The following is an 18,338-nucleotide window of genomic DNA, read 5'->3' as shown; positions in this document are numbered from 1 at the left end:
GTCTGTATGATTATATCCTTCCCTTTACTGCAGCCCGGAGCGCACAAGACCTGCTGGTTTACAACTAGGAAGTCAATCTAGAGAGAAGCTTATCAAAATCTGTTGACAGAGACGGATTCATGGCTCTGAATCTTGCAGGCTGCAGGTGAGTTTTGACATCTACCACCTCTCCTCTTCAAATATTGCATCCCATCTAGGACATGAAGATAGCAAGTGAGAAAAAAATTGAAACACAAGCCATATTTTCTTAAGAGCAGTGACTTAGGAACTTCACTGGACAACTTTTAACAGTGCTTTCTCTTTGTAAGATACAGTTGCCAGACACTGTTAGTAAAAATGGGCTAGATTTAAGTTAGAACTCCAGATACTTCTCATGTCCAAAAGCATGAGCCTCAAAGCCCTGTATTAATGACTGCTCATGCTGTACCATCAGTTTGGTCTCCACATGCCCTGAAGTTTAAAACTTAAACTTAATCCTGGGAGATATCCAAAGAAGAGACCGAGTGATAGCTGGACACCTAGGAGGGTCAGTGCCTCAAAGGATAAGCATATTCTGTCATGACTTACATCATCACAAGAACACAACCACATCTGCTTTAACACACAGCTACCAGAGTGTGTGTTGTTTACCTTTCATTACTGTATTCTTCTACACTAAAACCCTAATGGGTTACCTAAAAAAGCACCTAAGAGCACAGCTTTGACAGCAGTATTTTATATATATCTATAGGTAAGAAGAGCTCCTTTCTATCCAATACAGAAATACCTGGAGAGGATAAAAATGAAGCCCAACAGGGATTCTGAAATGAAGCAGTGTGCTATTTAAGCTTTCAAGGAATTAAAAAAAAACAACCAACCAAAAAAAAAATCCCACTAAACACCCACCCAAACAAACCAACCAACAACAACAAAAAAAAAAGTTAAATCACACCACACTAGACCACCTTCCTCCCAGGGAGCTGAGTATTCAGAAGGGCACTTGGGATAAGCTTTATTCTGTATTCCACTCCAAGCAATAGACATGCTGGAGAAACTCTTCCACCAGCCCCATCCTCATGTGGCTGTTGCTTCCTGCTTGCCCTGCTCTTTTCAAACCTTTATGGCTAAGTCATTGTATCAGCAGCAAGAAAAAGGAAGAGTAGTCACTGCAGGAATTGATCCATGCCTAACTGGACATTTCTTTCCAACCCTACGAGGACCTTCCCATCCCTCAAAGAGTTATTTGTGTACTTGCTTAGAAGATCAGAATTTCTACAGTTGACCAGAACTTCTGTAGTTATGTGAAGGACCAGACTGCACAAAGTGCAGCAGCACCTTACTGACTGGGAAAACTCAAATGGAAGACATCACTTCATAGTCCCTTCAAGCTGAGTGCATTTAAATCCACATCTCAAGAGCACCTCCGCTACTAGGCTAGAGGCAAGGTTAGGGTAAAGATCTTCTAGCCCATGTTTCAACTGACAATGAATATCCAATAGGGCAAAGTATGAACCAGAATGTGCAAATACAAGCATAGTGAATGGTGCAGAGAGGAGAATTCCTTAGGGTTTGTTTCCTGCTCTGCAGATGCTTGGTAACAGTTAATACAAACTAGAATACAGCCAAGTGTTCTAGCACTGCTTCCTTAGGCTGCAGGGCAGATTTTGTCAGGAGAACCTAGCCCTGTCTACACAGACTGGAAATCCAAGGCACCCTCCTCAGATCCAGATTTCATACTAATAACCAATGCCTTAGAGTCCTTTATCAGATCTAGCCCCACTTCTAAAAACCTGCCTTCTCTACAGCAGCAGTGTCGACCAATCGCTGAAACACCTAGCTCCGCTTCACAAGTATCACACTGCAAGTGGAAAGTATGGATCAAACTTTCCAAACTATTGTGTTTGGGTTTAAAATGGTATATCATTTACTTTTCAGCAGCTTTTGTTTCTAGTAAAAATTGAACTGCAGCACGGAAGATATGCCTTACCAGTTTACCCACGCAGATACACACATCATAATAAAACAAGACTAGCTTCTGAAAATACTAGGTTTTATTCACACCCCAGTGGTAAACAATAACCTTAATATGATGACTAGGTTTCTTTTGTAGATCACTATGTCACATAAAATACAAAACCCATCGCATAAACAAGCTGACAGTTATGAATGTTTAATGTGGTCTCGTTGGAAATTAAACAAGTTATACTAGTCTCCTCAAGTAGTCAAATTCAAAATGCATCATCATCTCCTAGTTAGTACAAGTCACTGCCATTTCTCTAACAAAGTAATGAAGGCACAGCTAGTGCAAGCAGACGTAAACCCGTTCAGACTACTGGGCTGAAAAATACTTTGGTTGGTTCTTCAGGAGAGAGTTTTCTCTAAACAAATATTGGTCTCAGTTAACAGTTCTGATAATCTTCACAGCTGCAGTCTAATAGCTACATGACAAAGACTTCACAAGAACCAAACTATGTAGCAATGAATTAACATTCATGCTTTAGGGGATTTACTGCATTCTACATATTGGCAGAAAATTATACTGTTAAAATGCTAGGTAGATTGAACCTACATTTTAAACTGGTTTAACTGTGTTTAACATTTAAACACTTATGTGTTTGAATTATTTTTATTTTTTTTTAACAAATTGGTTACTTAATCCTACCAAGATACAAAACATAAGGCTGTAAGTAACTAATAGTTGTGTTTAGGCTATTACAGTGCAGGTAATCCTCAAGGCCACATACACACTGCTTCACTGCTGCTTGCATTCTGCTGGGTTTTGATCCTTCTGTTGAGGGAAAAAAGGAAATATCAGTTTACAGATATCAGAGTTTTAAAAGAACTACTAATATTGCTACGCGTACTTTCTCAAGTTTCGGTTTTCAAGTTGTTCTTTCATCTTTTCCGTTAAACTAATCACCTAGCCATCAGTAACACCGCTGTCTCTGGACACAGTAACATCCACAGTCCATTCATTTTGGCTTTGCTAGTGCATAGGTATGAGATCCAGAACAAAAACCTGTTCAGAACTAAGTGTGGTGGGATACTCTGAAAGACACTAAACTGGAAAAAGGAGTCTCGTGCATAGTAACAAAACAACCTGGCTCAAAAGAAGCATCCAGACCTTCTACAGTGTCTGAGGCAAAAGACACTTCCTGTGGACAGTAACAAGGGCACGACCTTACTTCAGAAGCCACTGTAGAGCAATTCAATGAAACACCAAAACATAGTATGTTCTAAACACTCTGGAAAGATCTTTTGCAGTAAGTTCCAGTTGTTAGAAAATTCTAACGTGGAAAAGTTTTTCTGTTATATTGAAACACACAGCCAACAGTATCTCACTAATACAGGAGTGTAAGGAAAAGGCTTTCTGGGGGCAGAGTTCGGTTGCAAGTTTTACTCCACTACCTTAGTCTGGATAGCTATTCTAGGACCTCAGTGCTTTAATAAATTCAGCTGGTAATCAGTTTACAACTATTTACTCTTATAGTACCATTACTGCCTCTAGCCCTTTGGCAGGTCTCTCTGAAACTGAGCAGTCTCTTACCCTTTCTCAGTTTTCTTTAGCCTAGAAAAGCAATCTCAAATGGTGGAAATAAGAAACCCATCCTGCAGCTGCTGATTCCAAAACTTTCTTGAATAGGAAGCAACTTGAACACAATATAGCAGATGAAACAGATTGTACATTTTGATTAACAGCTCTATACCCTACATCCTTCTGCGTACAATGCTAAGATTATGTAAATTCTTTCAGCAGTACTTTGGTTCTAGCTCAAACATTCCCACTGAAAAAACATGCTGCCTCCTCATTTGAAAGTGCAAGCGCATTTTGCAGCAGACATTTTTAGTTCACAAAGATTTCATTTTCATGACTGCAACTTTACCTACCACCATCAGATGCTTTCAGGTGGCCAAACACGACAATTCCCATGGAATAAGAAAGCTAAGTTGCTTCTGACTGTTCACATTTTAGTACTTGCCTGCAGATGCATGCCTGAACCTTGACTTCTGCCACCTCAAGCAATAGATTTGCTATTATCTACGCTGAAAAAGCTTCAGTTTTGTATTCTGCTGGGAAAATCTGTGCCAGAGTCAGCTGGCACAAGTTCCCAAAAAACCGAATCTGGATTATGCACTTCTCTGCACTAGAACCACTATAGGACATTTTCATCATTAGCAGCAACTTGCTGCAAGACAAGTTTACAGAAAACCAAGCCTGACAAATTTCAGTGTTCAAAGCCAAAAGTTACTTTTACAAAAAATTCTTGGAGAAAGAACTTTTAACAAGTTCCTCTACCTATCTTAGTCTGTCAGAACGAGATTGAAACACCCTCAGCCAAAAAGGTACTCACCATACAAAACTACTGACTAAATACTGAAGCTAAAACTAAAGATTTAACCTACATAAAATTTTGAGTGTGTGTATGCATACACGAACTTCAAATGTTTTTTTAATTCCTTACTTTGGGTTCATAATCAGGATCATTTTCTTCATCAGCTTCTTCTTCCCCCTCCTGAAAGAAAACGTGTTTATATTTCTCTAGCTTATCCACATTCAGCTTCCTGAGACATTTGAAAGAAAATCAAGATTAAATTCTACTCTTAAATAAATTAATTATCACTGTTGTGCGTATCGTGTTAGCTTCCCCCCCAAGGCATATCTGTTGATAGCAGTTGCAACTTAATTTGCAGGACATATTACAGTTGTCTGTTTGGTTTGGGGTTTTTTTGACATTTAAATATTTACCCTAGATTCACAAAACTATGTTGTATCTTCCATTCATAAACTTAGTCCCCAGGGCATGCAAAAACTCAAAGGAACTCTTATTCCAGATAAACTACGGAAGGGAAACCACTTAAATCAAGGCCATCCATCAACTTACCTCATCATCTGCCTCTTCACCTTCTTCATCATACTAGGAAAGAAAACAAATGGTTTTGATGGTGTCATAAATGCAGCCATTTATGGCCCAAATACAGCCAGATAACTCAAGCAGATACCAGACTCCACACTGTATTGTGCTCCAAGAGAACTTCCTATACCTTACAGATTTAGAAATGCTTTATGCATCAGCATGAATCATGTTCATTCTCTTACGCTCTGGCAGAAAAAAAATTGTCTGAAGTTCCTTACTTGCAGCATTGGAAGAGCTTACTAGACGGCAGTAACATCTCTGGCCTGTAGGGTGTCTCAAAGCCTAAGGCAATCTATAGTCAGTCACTTCCCTCTCCCACCTACCCCAGCCAAGCTTTTGGCCTAAGGGCTACCGTTTTACATTCTAAAAATGAATTTTAGGGCAGAACTTATTTTAGCCAAACTGTCAAATTGTCTTTGTTGTGCAGAGGCAGGGGAGAAAAAAATATTTCACTCATATAAAAGTTCTGGGCTTTAGGGGTTTGTTTTTCAAGCTCAGCTTCTGTAAAACACTTACTTCAAGCTTTTGCAGCACTTGCTTTGAATGTGCTTATCCACCATTATCAGAGTGCCCTCCTGAAGGGATCAAGCTTGAATCTCAAGGAACTTGGTAGCCCAGATAAACACAGAACAGGCTGAGCAGCCAGACTGACTAATTTGTTTTCTGACAGCTCATTGTAGTTCTACCGAAGTACTGGGTATGCCACCCTGGGAACACCTTATATGCTAAACAACTCTGACATTCTCTGAACATTCAGCTTCTCCCACTGTTTTTGCCACAGAAGTCTGAAGTCGCTACTTCAGAGATAAATTACCTTCATGGCTGCTCTTAACACTCTAGGAAGCTCAGCTGAAACCAACATTGATACATCCCATTCTAAGGATACCAACATCATACAAGTCAGACATTACCTGAAGTCTTTAAGCAACATTATTTCAAAGTTTTTAGTATTCTGAAATAGTATTATACTTACATCATCATCGTCGTCCTCAATAGCTTCTCCTGTGAAGTACAATACTGATCGGGGAACTATACGTTCACGCAAGAAATGACCTATTTCAAAGTCTGCAGCAAGGATTGCCTCAGCATCATCATCCTGCATAAAACAACATTATTTCCTAAATCAGAAGCTGATAATTACTTTTTACACAAAACCACGAGTTGCACAGTTTTTGATGTTGTCACATTTATAAAAATCCCATGTGTTGACTTGTTTTGGATCAGGACCTGCCTTACAGAACTGAAATCGTGGAGTCAGGTTTTACATTTTAAGCAGCCTACCTGCATTGTGCAGCAGGGGCTGCTTCTTCAGTAAGCCTAACTATGCAAAATTCTGGAGTTTAAGTTTTATTCCCCCGCCCCCTACCTCCCCACCAACTCACTTTTGTTCCAAGGTATTGTTTAATACCTCTCATAGCCTTTCAGTTCCTGTGCACAATACCCCTGAGAACCAAACACTAGCTGGGTGAGCCTATCTTCAAGTTTTTTTGCAAGCCCCTTTGGACTCCTCCAGTGCATCGCCACCATGATTCCTATTAAGCAAGCCATTGTGAAGCACCTGAACACCTACAACAGATGCTCTCCAATAACATACAGCTTTGGGTGATGATGCCAACTGGAGTTCTAACAGCGTGTTTCTGGAGGCTTTAAGCAGAATTCCCAAACCTACATGATGTATTCAGCACTTGAGTGGTTTTGGTACCTCTCCTCCTTACAAAAACATGGTTTATTGCCAGTTTTCAATGAGTGAGCACATAAAAGAGTGGGCACTCAGTTTTCTGGTTTTGTTTTAGTACCTGCTCCAAGAGTTAGTAGCTTGGAAATTTAACAGCATAAACCACAAACCACATACATGCAGTATGGAGAAGATCATCCAAACGATGCCCAAAGGGAGAGACTTACACCATCCATTAGACCAAAGGCTAATGACAAAGATCACTACATTCATACAACTGTTAGCAATTCACCAGGTAGCTTTCAGGAAGGATAAGCCATTAAAGTTTACTAAACTTTTTACCATCCAACTCAACAAATACCCCTTCTAATAAAGAAAACTCAAATACATGCTATTTGTCACAAGCATGCCAAGTTAAATACAGAAACAGAGCCGAAACTGTTTAACAAATTTCAAAACAATTTCAACAAACACTTTGTACATAAAGGCATGACTACTTCTACTGGCAATTCCCATCCACCTCCTTATTTTAAGATAGCCAACTTACCAGATCTCCACTTTCAGGAACTGTAAAAAACAGAAGAAACAAGTGAGTAAAGTATGTACTACACTTAAAAGTTAATGCAGATAAACTAGTGTTCAGTTTACCTTCAGGAGGACTAAAGAAGTTGAAGAAAGAGTCATTGGAAACAGTTTTTGTCACTGTTCTAACTGTTCCACGACCCTTATGTTTCTGCTTCTTCTTAATGGTTTTCAAAGTAACATTCTTTCCTTTTTTCCAGTCTATTTGGCAACTGGAGAGGAAGAGAACCAAAAAGCAACCCATCAGCTTAATACCATTCCCCTTGTTACAGGTACCTACTGAGACATTCACAACTGCAAGAGATACAATGAATATAAAATATTAAAGTATTATTTATTCATAGCTACCTTTTCACCAGTTTATGCTTTTGAGAACAAAAATAACAGATTCATTTTAGGATTAAAAGTTCATTCATCTAAAAGTTTACCCTTCCCCACTCAATCTCTGAAATACTAATTTTCATCTGCTACCAAGTTCTACCTAGTTTCCTATCAAAGAATGGTGTCACATCATTTTCAGTGCTCCCTACCCATTATAAAGCAATGTCATATTCAGTCGTGCTAGTAATACACCAAGGTTTACCACAGCTATCATTGCAATCAATAAGCCCTTAAAATAATGCATCAAGCATGTGTGTAGTTTTTGGTTGGTTTAGTGGTTTGTGAGGGTTTAACTCTGTCCTGCTAAATAACACCCAAAGGCTTATCAGACACAGAATTCTGGGGACATGTAAATGAAAAACCAGTAAGATCATCTGCATGTGTGGAAGTTTCTGATTAGATTCCTTTAAAGACTTGAAGGAAGTGAGTTGCTCTGGGATAAGAAGAAGAGGCTGTGTTAGTTAAAACACAAGACAAAGACCAGGAATAAGTCATTTTTACAGAAGCAGAGTGCCATCTTACAGCAGCCTCTACCAGGATTTATGCTTTTCAGAGACAGTCTGAACTGAGGAAGACAACAGTTTGATCAAAGCTACTCAAGCACTTAAGACTAAATCTTACAGGACATTTGCAGAAGAACATTCCAGTAGGTGACTGGGAAGTGAAGGAGTAAATAAAAGTCAGTAACTGCAAATTAATGTACAGGTAAAACCAGCCCTGACTACACAGTGATAGGTTCTAAATTGGTTATTAACACTCAGAAGAGCAGTCAGAACCTTAGAGACATTAACACAAAAGCAACATGCCATCGTGCATAGAGCCCTGATGTACCCGTAAGGCTGATTACAAACTACTCAGGTTTCATCCTTCTGTTCACAAGAAGAGACACGTACAGAATAAAGAGATGATTTAGTGTGAGGAATAACAGCTGATGTAGACCAAAAGACATCACTGAAAGAGGAGCCTGACAGCTCAGAAATCATGAGGAACCTGTAGCTAATGAACAACTGTTCTTCATTTCTCAGATCAACTGAAAGACACTCAGAAACAAACACTCAACACCTATAAAACAAACTGGACAACTACAATATGGAAAGTAAAACTGGAACAGACTTGCCAAAACACAGCAAGTTAGAAACAGAAAAAGATTAAAAGAAATGATCAAACAAATTTTGAAAAAGCTACCAAGGCCTACAAAAAGGTAACACCATCCACCTTCCAATTCAGATTTTGAGATTGCAGAATAGTATTTCTAGATAAATACTGATTAGTTATTTTTTTCCATTTATACACATATATAAGTTATATATACTTGTTAATTATATAATTTACAATATTGTTTTCTATGTTGTATTGAAGTTACTGAAAGACAAAATTTCAAGTTGAACCCATCTGTCTACTAGTTATTAGGTAGCAATATATTTTCAAGCACCTTCCCAAGATGCTGTAAAGTCTACAGTTGGATAATGCTAAGGCAATGTAGCAGTTTCTTAAAGTTACTTATTAGCACTTACCCTGTACAACCCATTATTTCTGGTCCATCGAAGGAGAAGGGATCAGAATCATCTGGCTCTGACCTCATTCTATATGTCTTTGTCAATACTTCATTTGTGAAGTAGTCATTTGGTTCAAAATGAAATTCTAATATGAAACTCTGAAAAAGAATTGCAGAGTGACAACTTCAGCAACTTAGTAACATACCTTCAGCTTATAAATACGTAAAATCCAAAACCAAAAATACACATGTAACAGAATATATTAGTCTCCTCCAATACTGAAATGATGCACATGTAACTTATTCTAGAATTTGCTGCTTTAGTACAGTCTTCCAATGTTTTATCTACCATGTTAATTTTGTGCTTATTAATAAATACATTGCTTGCAGTAATGACACAACATCTCCCAGTGTACAGGTTTCCTGGTGCTACTGTATTGAGAGAACTTCTACATTTAAAATATTAAAACTATCTGATTTCTGGCAAGGAAATTATAGCCAATTATAACGGTTATACAAAGAGTACCTGAAGGTATCAAAATTTAAAGGTGAAACTTAGTCATCAGATATTAAGGCCAAGTTATTAACTCATCAAAATTTGAAGGTTAAATTAAGTATGAAGTCATTTATATGGTACTGCAAGACTAGCACTACCAGTTCTTGTACTGTTTTTAACAAGGCAAGCAGCAGCTGAGTATTTCTTGTGATTGCCATAAAGACGACTGGCTACCACAGACTGTGCTACTAATATGCAAGTAACTCAACACAAAAGTAATCTTGTTTGATAGATTAAACTAACCATAGGCTGTCCAACTTCTGAAAATTTCACTTTTATGTCTTTTAAGTGTTTCAGGATAGGTTCATCATGTTCCTGTAAAGAAAACAGAGTTGATTCAATTTTTGTAATGCTAAATCATACACAGATTTAAGACCCTGCAGAGATAAAAAGCCATCTTTAGAATAATTCCTACCTATGACAAGAACCCTGTTACAGCACATTTTCATGAACATGACCAGCAGATGGCAACAATGGCCGTACGGAGTTTCCGCTGCAGTACACAACCTAAATCCACGCTAACACCAGGTAGCTTTTAGCAATATCTAACACACATACTCCTAGAAACACAAAGTGTATTAGTAGGGTAAAGCAAATTGAAGAAGTAACAACACAGTAAGAAGCTACTTCAGACCGCTCTCAGTTGAATGAAGTACCAGAGATGACAACCAAGTACTTGTTCCACTTTCACTCTACAAAAGGCACATAAAGTAGTGTTACTGTTTCTATTCCTTTCTTTAAAAAGGAACTTGGATTAAGGACTTCAGCAACTTCAAACAAGCCTGGACAGCCACCTACCTGAACCATATCACTGAGCAAGTCCACGTTCTTGAATACTGTCAGCCAAAACTCCGGAATTCCTTTAGGGTCTTCTTTTTCTTCATCCTTTTTTTCCTCTTCAAGCTTGGCTTTCTCTTTCATTTCCTCCTTGATAGAATAAAAATGTTAGTTTTTCTGATTTAAGAGTGTCCACAAGATTTGTTAACAGCTTTATGTCAATACCAGTACAGATTAAATTTCACATGCATGCTTTAAGCCATCCTTATGGATTATTATTATAAGCAATCATTATGCACCCAAGGTTGGGGGTTTTTTTTAACTTTATTTACTGTACTAAAACTTGTTTAATGCTAAAGTTTGAGATTAATGATGAGAATCAGTTATGACACTCACTGAAATTTCTTCTTCGGCATCTGCTTTCCATTCACATTCTTCCTCTGTAGGTTCATAAATTGCATTGATGATTTCACTTCGCTGAAAGATTAAAAGATTAAACCAAGAATATTTTCACATTTCCCAGTCACTGAAGCCAGCAATGCCCTAACCAATAAATTCCTAATCCTACAGTTACACAATTAGTAACACATTAACTATTTATAAAAACTTTTTTCTCCTTGCCCTAGGAAACGACTCGGTAGTTATGAGCTTTTCAACACACTAAAAGAAGCACCAAAGTTCCAGAAAGGTTACCATATCATCTCACACCTGCTCAATTAGCAAGATGAAGCTCGGTATTCTGAAGTGAATTTGGTAACCATAGAACAGACTGAACCTTTCTCTCCCTTAATCTTAGTTGATACTCACACAGATAGTAAAATGTCAGTTGAATTGAATGGGCACATACGAGACTGGAATAACTCAGAACATTCATAAGCTTTCAGTTTATATTCCCTTGTGTTTTACCTAAAGCTTTTAAGTACAAATCAGATTAGCATTAAAATACCTTGTCAAATAAGGGCTGATAGAGAGCAGCATACTTCCTTTCCAGCTCATGAACTTCCTCATAGAACTTTGCTTCTATCTGTGCACACTGAACTTGAAGGTTCTTGAGAGCATTCACACGTCTTTTGACAACTTTAGGCAAGCTGAAAAATTCAGTGACAAAGCTGTTACTAACACTACCTGCTAAGCACATGTTGACCCCTCCTTAACAACCAACTTACATCAAAACAGATTTTGCACTCTAAGCTTTAGAAACCTCAACAAATCAAAACTATGACCCACTGTACCACATGGATTGAAACTGTTAGCGCAGGCTTTTAAAATAAGGCTTAAACTGAACTGGAACCAGAGTATTCCAAACACCTGGAGCAATCATGAGAAGCTTGTGCAATAAAACGTCATACTAAAAATGTGTTTTACATTATCAATGAGCAGCACAGTAAATTCATACAGTCCAGCAGAATTAAGATAGTTCTCACCACTAACTGGTTTGGTTTTATGAAAGAAAGTTCAAGACAACTGAATTATCACTTCCTAAGAAGTCAATCTTCAAAATTTCAGTTAGTTCAATAAAAAGTTAAGTAAGCAAATTAATATGATTGCACAGATAAGACACACCAATCACCCATTTAATGTCATGTGCATATATTTATACTAAGAGTACTGGTCCTAGCAATTGCACATAACACTTCTAAGAGGTGAAATTTCTAAGAGGTAGTGCCATACATGCAGCATGTCCAACTCTGGTATGTCAGAGGAAAGATTTTAACCCATTTACTCAAGAACCTAGATTCTTTTCCAGTAGTCAAAGCTACCTTTTGTTACAGTCCATGCCAACTAGTTCAAATTTCACAATTTCTACATCCAGTACCTTTATAAACTCTGTATTTTAAAAAAAGGTAGTTTTATGAAAGACAACTTTTACAGATTAAATCCAAACTGGAAAAGCAGACCAAGTATGAACTGGACTGAACAAGCACAACGGCAGCAAGTAAAACCTGTTGCTCTGAATAGAGGCCACTAGCAAACGTTATAATTACACAAGAATACAATTCCTGCGAGCAGTCAAGGGAAATTCTACCCTATGAAAGCAAGTTCTATTAAAATTATTGTGGCCAGGCACAGATGAAGAGGTGAGTTATTGGATAGCTAGCTGCAAGGCAATTTGCAGACTCTAAGCCTGAGCAGACAGATGTTTTCCTGGAGCTTGTTGAGTTTCCTACCAGCTTATACTAGGTCCTTAAGATCCCACATAACAGGTTTTTAGGATCCCAGATTTCTGCTGACTTATGTGCCATCTCAGTGTCTAGACTGTAGATAAATAAGCTCAAAATAACACTTGGGAAGGCATGCAAGAGGCAACTGTAAAGCAAGGTTAAGTCAGCACGCATATGTTGAGAAAGTGCAAACAAGTTACACACATTTTTCAGCTATTTTTGAACTGCAAGTTAGGTAAGCACTTGGTAACAACGGCAAAGTTGCAATGCTTTTGTGACAAGAGAATGCACTGCTGTACTTGGAACTGATGAAGAAATGGTACAGTATCGTAGAGAGCAGCCACCTAGAACAATGCCATGTAAATCAATGTTACCACTTTTGTTCACTTCTTGGATCAAGGACCTGAAAGATTAGTATCTGTTGAAAAACAGAAGAAAAATATTGGGTATAGAAAGCCTGTACTGTACAGTATCTAGAAGAGCATGAACCGGGGTACCCTCTGACTCCATACTCTTTCTTATGCCAGTATTTATTGGGGAAGGTTGTTAGTTAAATGAGCTTTTCCTCCATGCTATCATCTGTAACAGCAAAGTGGTACAAGTAGGAGTAGCAGCAGCAGCAATGCCTGTTACTCCATAGCTGCCCCAGTTCAAGTCAATAGCAGCATAGGACCCAATCACAGCTGTATGCTTTACACTTCCTGTGGGTGCAGTCAAGTGTTCATTCACAGAAATCATGTGAAAGTGCCAGAAAACTCTGTTAATGCAGATGGAGTAAAGAAAATTTTAGCAAGAGATTGTTGCAAGTTTTGATACTGAAGGAGACTACAGGAAGTACTGATACAACACGCCTTATTAGCTCCTTGTTATACTCTAACCAAAAAATAACTGTAGTAGACATTAGGTCTCCAAGTATTTATCCACATTTAAGATAAATGATGTTTCATGATGAAGGCAAAGCTATAAAAGACATTCCAAGTAGCAGGAAATTATCCTTGAAAAGAAAGTGTGCCATATTGTAACGGCAGGGGACAGGGTCACCCACTGCAAGTGTTCTAGCAGTCTTTTCATAAAAGCCCCAATAAAAACTCTCAAATTTTGAGATGCACTACAGACAGACTATATTAGTCTTCCTGATACCTGGGCCGCACAGTAGCTTATGACTATTAATCCTACAGACAATACTGTTCAGAGAGAAAAGGAACCATTTATACCACTCTGCTGATACTGAACAAATACTGTACCTTTCTATGTATCCTGTAGATGTTCCTACCAGACCATCAAGTCTTTCCTGAAGTGCTGCAAGAATCTGAGGATTTTGCATCATCTGCACAGTCAACTGCCGAGCTAAATTAAAAATAAAAATTACGTAAATGAAAAGTGCATCTTTCAGACTAATCTTGTGTGCTGGTTGTCGCTGCAATAGAGTTAATTTTTTTCACAGTAGCTAGTATGAGGCTGTGTTTTGGGTTTGAGCTAAGAAGAATGTTGACAACACACAGATGTTTTTAGTTGTCACCAAACAATGTTTACATGTTTACATTAAGCCAAGGACTTTCTCAGTTTCTCATACTGTACCAGTGTTCCCAGCTTCTCCTCTCCAAGAAACTGGGAGGAGATACCCTTTGGGTAATTCCCCTGGCTGTATTTCATGCCATGAGGCATCATGCCCATTCTATAAGCTGAGGGAGGTTGGCCAGGGGATAGCCCATCCGCTGTTTAGGGATGGGCTATCGATCACCAGGTGGTGAGCAATTGTTACACTGTACATCACTTTTTACATACTCCTTTATTAGTAATATTTTTTTTCCCCTCTCCCTTTGCTGTCCCATTAAACTGGTTTTATCTCTACCCACAAGGCTTTTTTCCACTTCTCTCCCCCAGCCAACCTGTCAGGGGGGAGGTGGGAATGAGCTGGGCAGGAAGGAGGCAAGCAAGTGGCTGCATGTTGCTTTGTTGCTGGCTGGGGCTAAACCACAACATCTTGAAAGAAAAGTTACTTAAATACTACAAAAACACATTAAGTTTATTTATACATACACTTGTAAAAAGAAACAGGCAAAGAAATATTTGAAACATCACTCCATTTTGGAAGCATGGATCAAATCCATCCTATTCTGAACATGGAAGCAGCACCTGGATTAAAATGGCCACTTCTCAGCAAGCTGAGCTTTTTTTGTTAAAAGGGAAGGTTTTATACAATGCCACTAAAAGCATCACATGTGCCTTAATTGCTTTTATTTTGGATTCTTTAAGGCAAGAAATTTGTGCTTTTACTTTTAAAAGGGAATAAAAACTGGAATTGCACTTTTCATTGCCTTTTAGGTAAATGCAAAGAAACACCAGTTTCAGACCTGGACTAAAAACTGCTTTACAGGTCTATCTTTACCTATTTTTTTTCTTGCAAAAGAGTAATCTATGCATCAGAATAGTCTGACACATTGACAATGGGTATCAGCACTAGGTCCTTGAAGTCTATCACCTACATCATCTTCAGAAATCACTTTGTCCAAATGGGAAACGTGTTTCAAACAAGGTAGAAGTACATTTTTAAAGAGACAAAGTCCTAAGCTAAGTGTTCTCATTACCTATATTAACATCAACCCTTTTATTTCTACTCAAAATCTGTGCCTCAACCAGCAGAAGTGAATTTCACAACTTCATATTTTTTATTAAGAATTTATGATCAGTTTTTATCATGCTATTTTACCTTCTTCCCCCTATCCTCAACATTACAGAGGGGCAAACAAGTACTTTGCATTCCTTACAAGGTACTAGGTTTATGTGGCATCCTTCTGACACCTTCAAATTAGAGTGAAGCTTTTGAATCCCTCCTGGTACACAACACTTTTGGAAATAGCGTACCATTTTCCACTTCTGTGCCCTTCACTACAGTAGTCACATGTAAATGCTCTCTTCCACTTACATCCTAGCACTGAAATTCCACACTGAAAAGTTATGTTGCAAGTGACAGCCAAAAAAAGCAGTCTTGTTTCTCTGTAATGACTACAATCAGTTTGTATTTTAGCAGTAGAAACTGTAATTACTACTTAAAGGTAGTACCTTCTATTAGTCACTACTCCTCTTGTCAAGATATCTGTTTTTCTCTGGCCTTATTATTCAGTCTTTCCTATACACTTGAAAACCTACCTAATTGTGCCATCTAAGTACATTGCCAGTTATTCTTTAATAGCAAATCAGTATACACATCATACATGTGGTATGCCAATGCCAACAGCCACGATCCCTCAAACTGAAATCCAACCACATTCTGTTTTGCAAGTTCTTGGACCCATAAACATTATTTCTTTGAAGAAGTTATTCCTAAAAGGAGTGTTTTACTGGGTGTCCAGAGAAGGACCTTTCACATGTTAAAAATGAAATTATCTAGATTAAAAAGTCTGTAAAAGCTAAGGAAAAATTATGCATAAAAAAAACCTGGAAAGTTAGACAAACAAGAGTTACAGATGTAAAAACTGCTTAACGCTGTGTTAAGTTTCCCTACTACTGAAACATGTTTCTCATTTATAGAATCATAGAATCACTGGGTTGGAAAAGACCTTAGAGATCATCCAGTCCCACCGTATCTGTCCGCCACTAAACCATATCTCTCAGCACCTCATCCACCTGTCTCTTAAACACATCCAGGGATGGTGACTTCACCACCTCCCTGGGCAGCCTGTTCCAGTGTGTGATAACCCTTTCGGTGAACAACTTATAAAACCCAATTTCCCTCCAAAATTCCTGTAGTATAATTTCCCCCTCAGACCCCCATCTACAATAACAGGGATTAATCACTACACATACATATTCATCTCTATGATCCTTTGGGACACCTGAATACTTACCCTTCCAACCCAAACCATTCTATGATTCTACCATTTAATTACTGTAAGCTGTTCTTCAGCTGACCAGTGTTACCCACTAATTTTGCAATCCAGTTTTAAAAACACATCTTTCAATAGACAGACCAAAATCTGTTATATCATCTTGAGCAAAAATACCTTACTTTTCTTCTGTGTAATTACTCTGTTCAAGCAATTACATGATGTGGCACTATCAGAAGTCCAAATAATTACATTGCCAAGATTATCAGTTACTTCTCTTTTGGTTACTCGCTCTTCAGATTCTAACTGCGGCCCCAATCTTTAATTACAAAGCATGAGTAGGACAGACAAAACAAGTATTCTGATACACATTCAGGTGTTTTTGTTGAGGGGAAAAAAAGAGAAGGCCTTATTGATTTTAAGAGTGGCAACTATTGGTTTTAAGAGTGGCAACACTAAGCATGATTTTTGCTCTGTTCACAAATCAAACAACTCAGCAAATTACTAACCAACTGATAGGAAAAATAAGCCACATGCACCTGTTTTGGGGGATTTTTTTTATCTACACAGAGCTTTACATTAAGAGCTCTTAACTATCATGAGTTTTGAAAGAATCTAGTCACATACCCACAATAAACCTTCTTCCAATTATACGTCATTACAGGTGGCCAGAGCTGCCTGAACTGGTACTAACCATAACTGAGCAACTGCAGGCAACTAATTAAAAAAACCACACCTAAGAAAAAAGTCCTTGCTTCAAAATTTAAACACAGTTGTGCATCAGTAGTTGTGTTTTACCATTTCCCATTATTTTAAGCAGTAAAAGCCTTCTAACACATTAACTAGAAAGCACATATGCAGCTGCTTGTTTTCAACATTACCTTTGTTGTTGGCATCTTCACCAGTTTCTTCTTCTTCTACTTCTTCAACATCTTCCATATCCTGCTGATCAAGTTCAGACTGTTCTTTGCTATTAAGAATATTCAATAACAGGATCAACAAGTTAATTTTATAAAATACTATAACGAGCCTAAAGAGCTCGTCAGAGATCATGTGGGTAGAAGCAAACTGTTGCAACAGTTCTGAACTATAACAAACTGGAAGTTTTAATAGCCAAACAAAGCCAAATCTGTCTTCACAGATTCAAGTTTGACAGTCTCAGAACAGTTTAAAGTACTAGCCGCTTTCCATAATTTTGAAGATGCCTTTTTACAAAAGAATTCCTTCAGCTCTTGTTCACATCGAGTCAAAGGCTTCTGCTCTACACATACTCTTTAAGATGTGCGGGGCCTTGAGAACTGATGGTAGGTTCACCTAAACTGTATCTCAAATGGCACAAAACATGAGTATTCAAAGTATACAAAACACCTACATATAGTGAAACAATTGTAATGGGCAGTACTATTGGGTTTTCCCCTCCAAAGTTCTAGCTAACATAGTAAGTTGACTGGTGCCTTTCCCCAGTTTTAGATTTACTTACAATTAAGATCTCAAACCCATTTGGCATGAGCAACCCATCCTTTTCTCCCACATGCTATGAACTTACCTTGCCATGGGGCCAAGATCATTGCCTAGACCCTGTCTAACAAGTGTCTGAAGTTCACAGCCATCTGAGTACAGGACAGGACACAGAGCCTCATTAACCTACAGATTTTACTTACTTGTCTATGTCTGCCATTCTCCCAGATTTCAAACCCTAGAAAAAAAACAGCAGCAGCATTAGCCTTCACTTACAAGATCTACATGCAAATGCCATAACGCTAGAAAAAAAAAAAGCACGAACTCTGTCAGCTTTAAGAAACAGGATAAATACATATTATAGTCTGAAGAGTGGCTCATGTCCCATACACTTTCTGAACTCGGAGTCTAAAGCATACAGAAATACTGGAAAACTTTGATCTGGTTTAGAACCAATAGATCCACTCACATAAATTTAAGTACCAGCAAAATGCCATGCTGCATTTCCATGCCATGCATGGAATCCTTAC

The 18,338-nt window shown here is 38.1% G+C and overlaps 1 protein-coding gene across 2 annotated transcripts; it reads right to left on the bottom strand.

The window, feature by feature from the left end:
• Nucleotides 1-2,008: 2,008 nt before the first annotated feature.
• NAP1L1 (nucleosome assembly protein 1-like 1) lies at nt 2,009-18,042 on the bottom strand. 2 transcript variants are annotated; one of them, XM_010153938.1, is made up of 14 exons: nt 18,012-18,042; nt 17,232-17,320; nt 13,768-13,870; nt 11,308-11,449; nt 10,758-10,838; nt 10,383-10,511; nt 9,828-9,899; nt 9,048-9,187; nt 7,219-7,364; nt 7,118-7,137; nt 5,869-5,991; nt 4,863-4,895; nt 4,443-4,493; nt 2,009-2,767 (listed from the first exon to the last, which is right to left on the bottom strand). In XM_010153938.1, exons 1-14 carry the CDS (start codon nt 18,026-18,028, stop codon nt 2,732-2,734), a joined length of 1,182 nt encoding a protein of 393 aa, XP_010152240.1. In that variant the 5' UTR covers nt 18,029-18,042; the 3' UTR covers nt 2,009-2,731. The 2 variants fall into 2 exon arrangements, with proteins under 2 accessions (XP_010152240.1, XP_010152241.1); XM_010153939.1 differs by having other exon boundaries at nt 4,443-4,490.
• Nucleotides 18,043-18,338: the final 296 nt, after the last annotated feature.

This window comes from Eurypyga helias, unplaced genomic scaffold (genome assembly GCF_000690775.1).
Source record: "Eurypyga helias isolate BGI_N326 unplaced genomic scaffold, ASM69077v1 scaffold10776, whole genome shotgun sequence".
In the NCBI taxonomy this organism is placed as follows: domain Eukaryota; kingdom Metazoa; phylum Chordata; class Aves; order Eurypygiformes; family Eurypygidae; genus Eurypyga; species Eurypyga helias.
This window is presented reverse-complemented; position numbering and strand designations above follow the sequence as displayed.

Coding starts and splice junctions, on each gene's coding strand:
- NAP1L1 (XM_010153938.1), bottom strand. Junction 5,992..7,117: donor TTCCTGAAAGTGGAGATCTG/GTAAGTTGGCTA, acceptor TGTTTTATGCAG/GATGATGATGCTGAGGCAAT. Junction 4,896..5,868: donor TTGAGGACGACGATGATGAT/GTAAGTATAATA, acceptor TTTCTTTCCTAG/TATGATGAAGAAGGTGAAGA.